Source organism: Antrostomus carolinensis, unplaced genomic scaffold (assembly GCF_000700745.2).
Source record: "Antrostomus carolinensis isolate BGI_N321 unplaced genomic scaffold, ASM70074v2 C12728294, whole genome shotgun sequence".
NCBI classification, from domain to species: domain Eukaryota; kingdom Metazoa; phylum Chordata; class Aves; order Caprimulgiformes; family Caprimulgidae; genus Antrostomus; species Antrostomus carolinensis.
In genome coordinates this window covers 1-449 of record NW_010349971.1, presented here as the reverse complement: position 1 = coordinate 449, position 449 = coordinate 1, and the positions used below count along the sequence as shown (strand labels likewise).

The following is a 449-nucleotide window of genomic DNA, read 5'->3' as shown; positions in this document are numbered from 1 at the left end:
CCTGGTAGATGGTCATCTTCTCCATCTTGCTGGGGTCGGCCTTGGAGGGCACCAGCAGGCCGGCGATGCAGCCCGTGCCATCCAGGTAGCGCTTGACAGAGGCCATTTCCGTCACCTCCTGCACCGTCTTGGAGCCCTGGACCAGGTCGGCCAGCGTGTCCTTGTCGATGATGCCCGAGTCCACCAGGTCCGAGGCGGTCACCTGCCTCCTGAGGCCCGTGAACTTCACGCTGCTGCTCCTCTCCACCGCCTCCTCGATCAGGACGGTGAGGAGCCTTGCCAGCTCGTCCAGCGCCAGGCTCCTGGCACGGACCTTCCCCAGCAGCTCCTGCCTCTTTGCCTGGGAGACGTACTTGGAGAAGAGGAGCTCCCACAGGGAGACCTGCCGGCCGTGGAAGTCGCTGGCTGAGACCTCGATGGTGTGGGACTTGAGGGACCGCTCCAGCTCC

General features: G+C 65.0%; 1 protein-coding gene across 1 annotated transcript; it reads right to left on the bottom strand.

Moving 5' to 3' along the window:
• Window positions 1–4: 4 nt before the first annotated feature.
• Window positions 5–445, bottom strand: LOC114818990 (epiplakin-like; the record flags this gene model as incomplete). The annotated part of the gene is made up of 1 exon (XM_029087120.1): window positions 5–445. A coding segment is annotated over one exon (441 nt), but the record flags the coding sequence as incomplete, so codon positions are not given.
• Window positions 446–449: the final 4 nt, after the last annotated feature.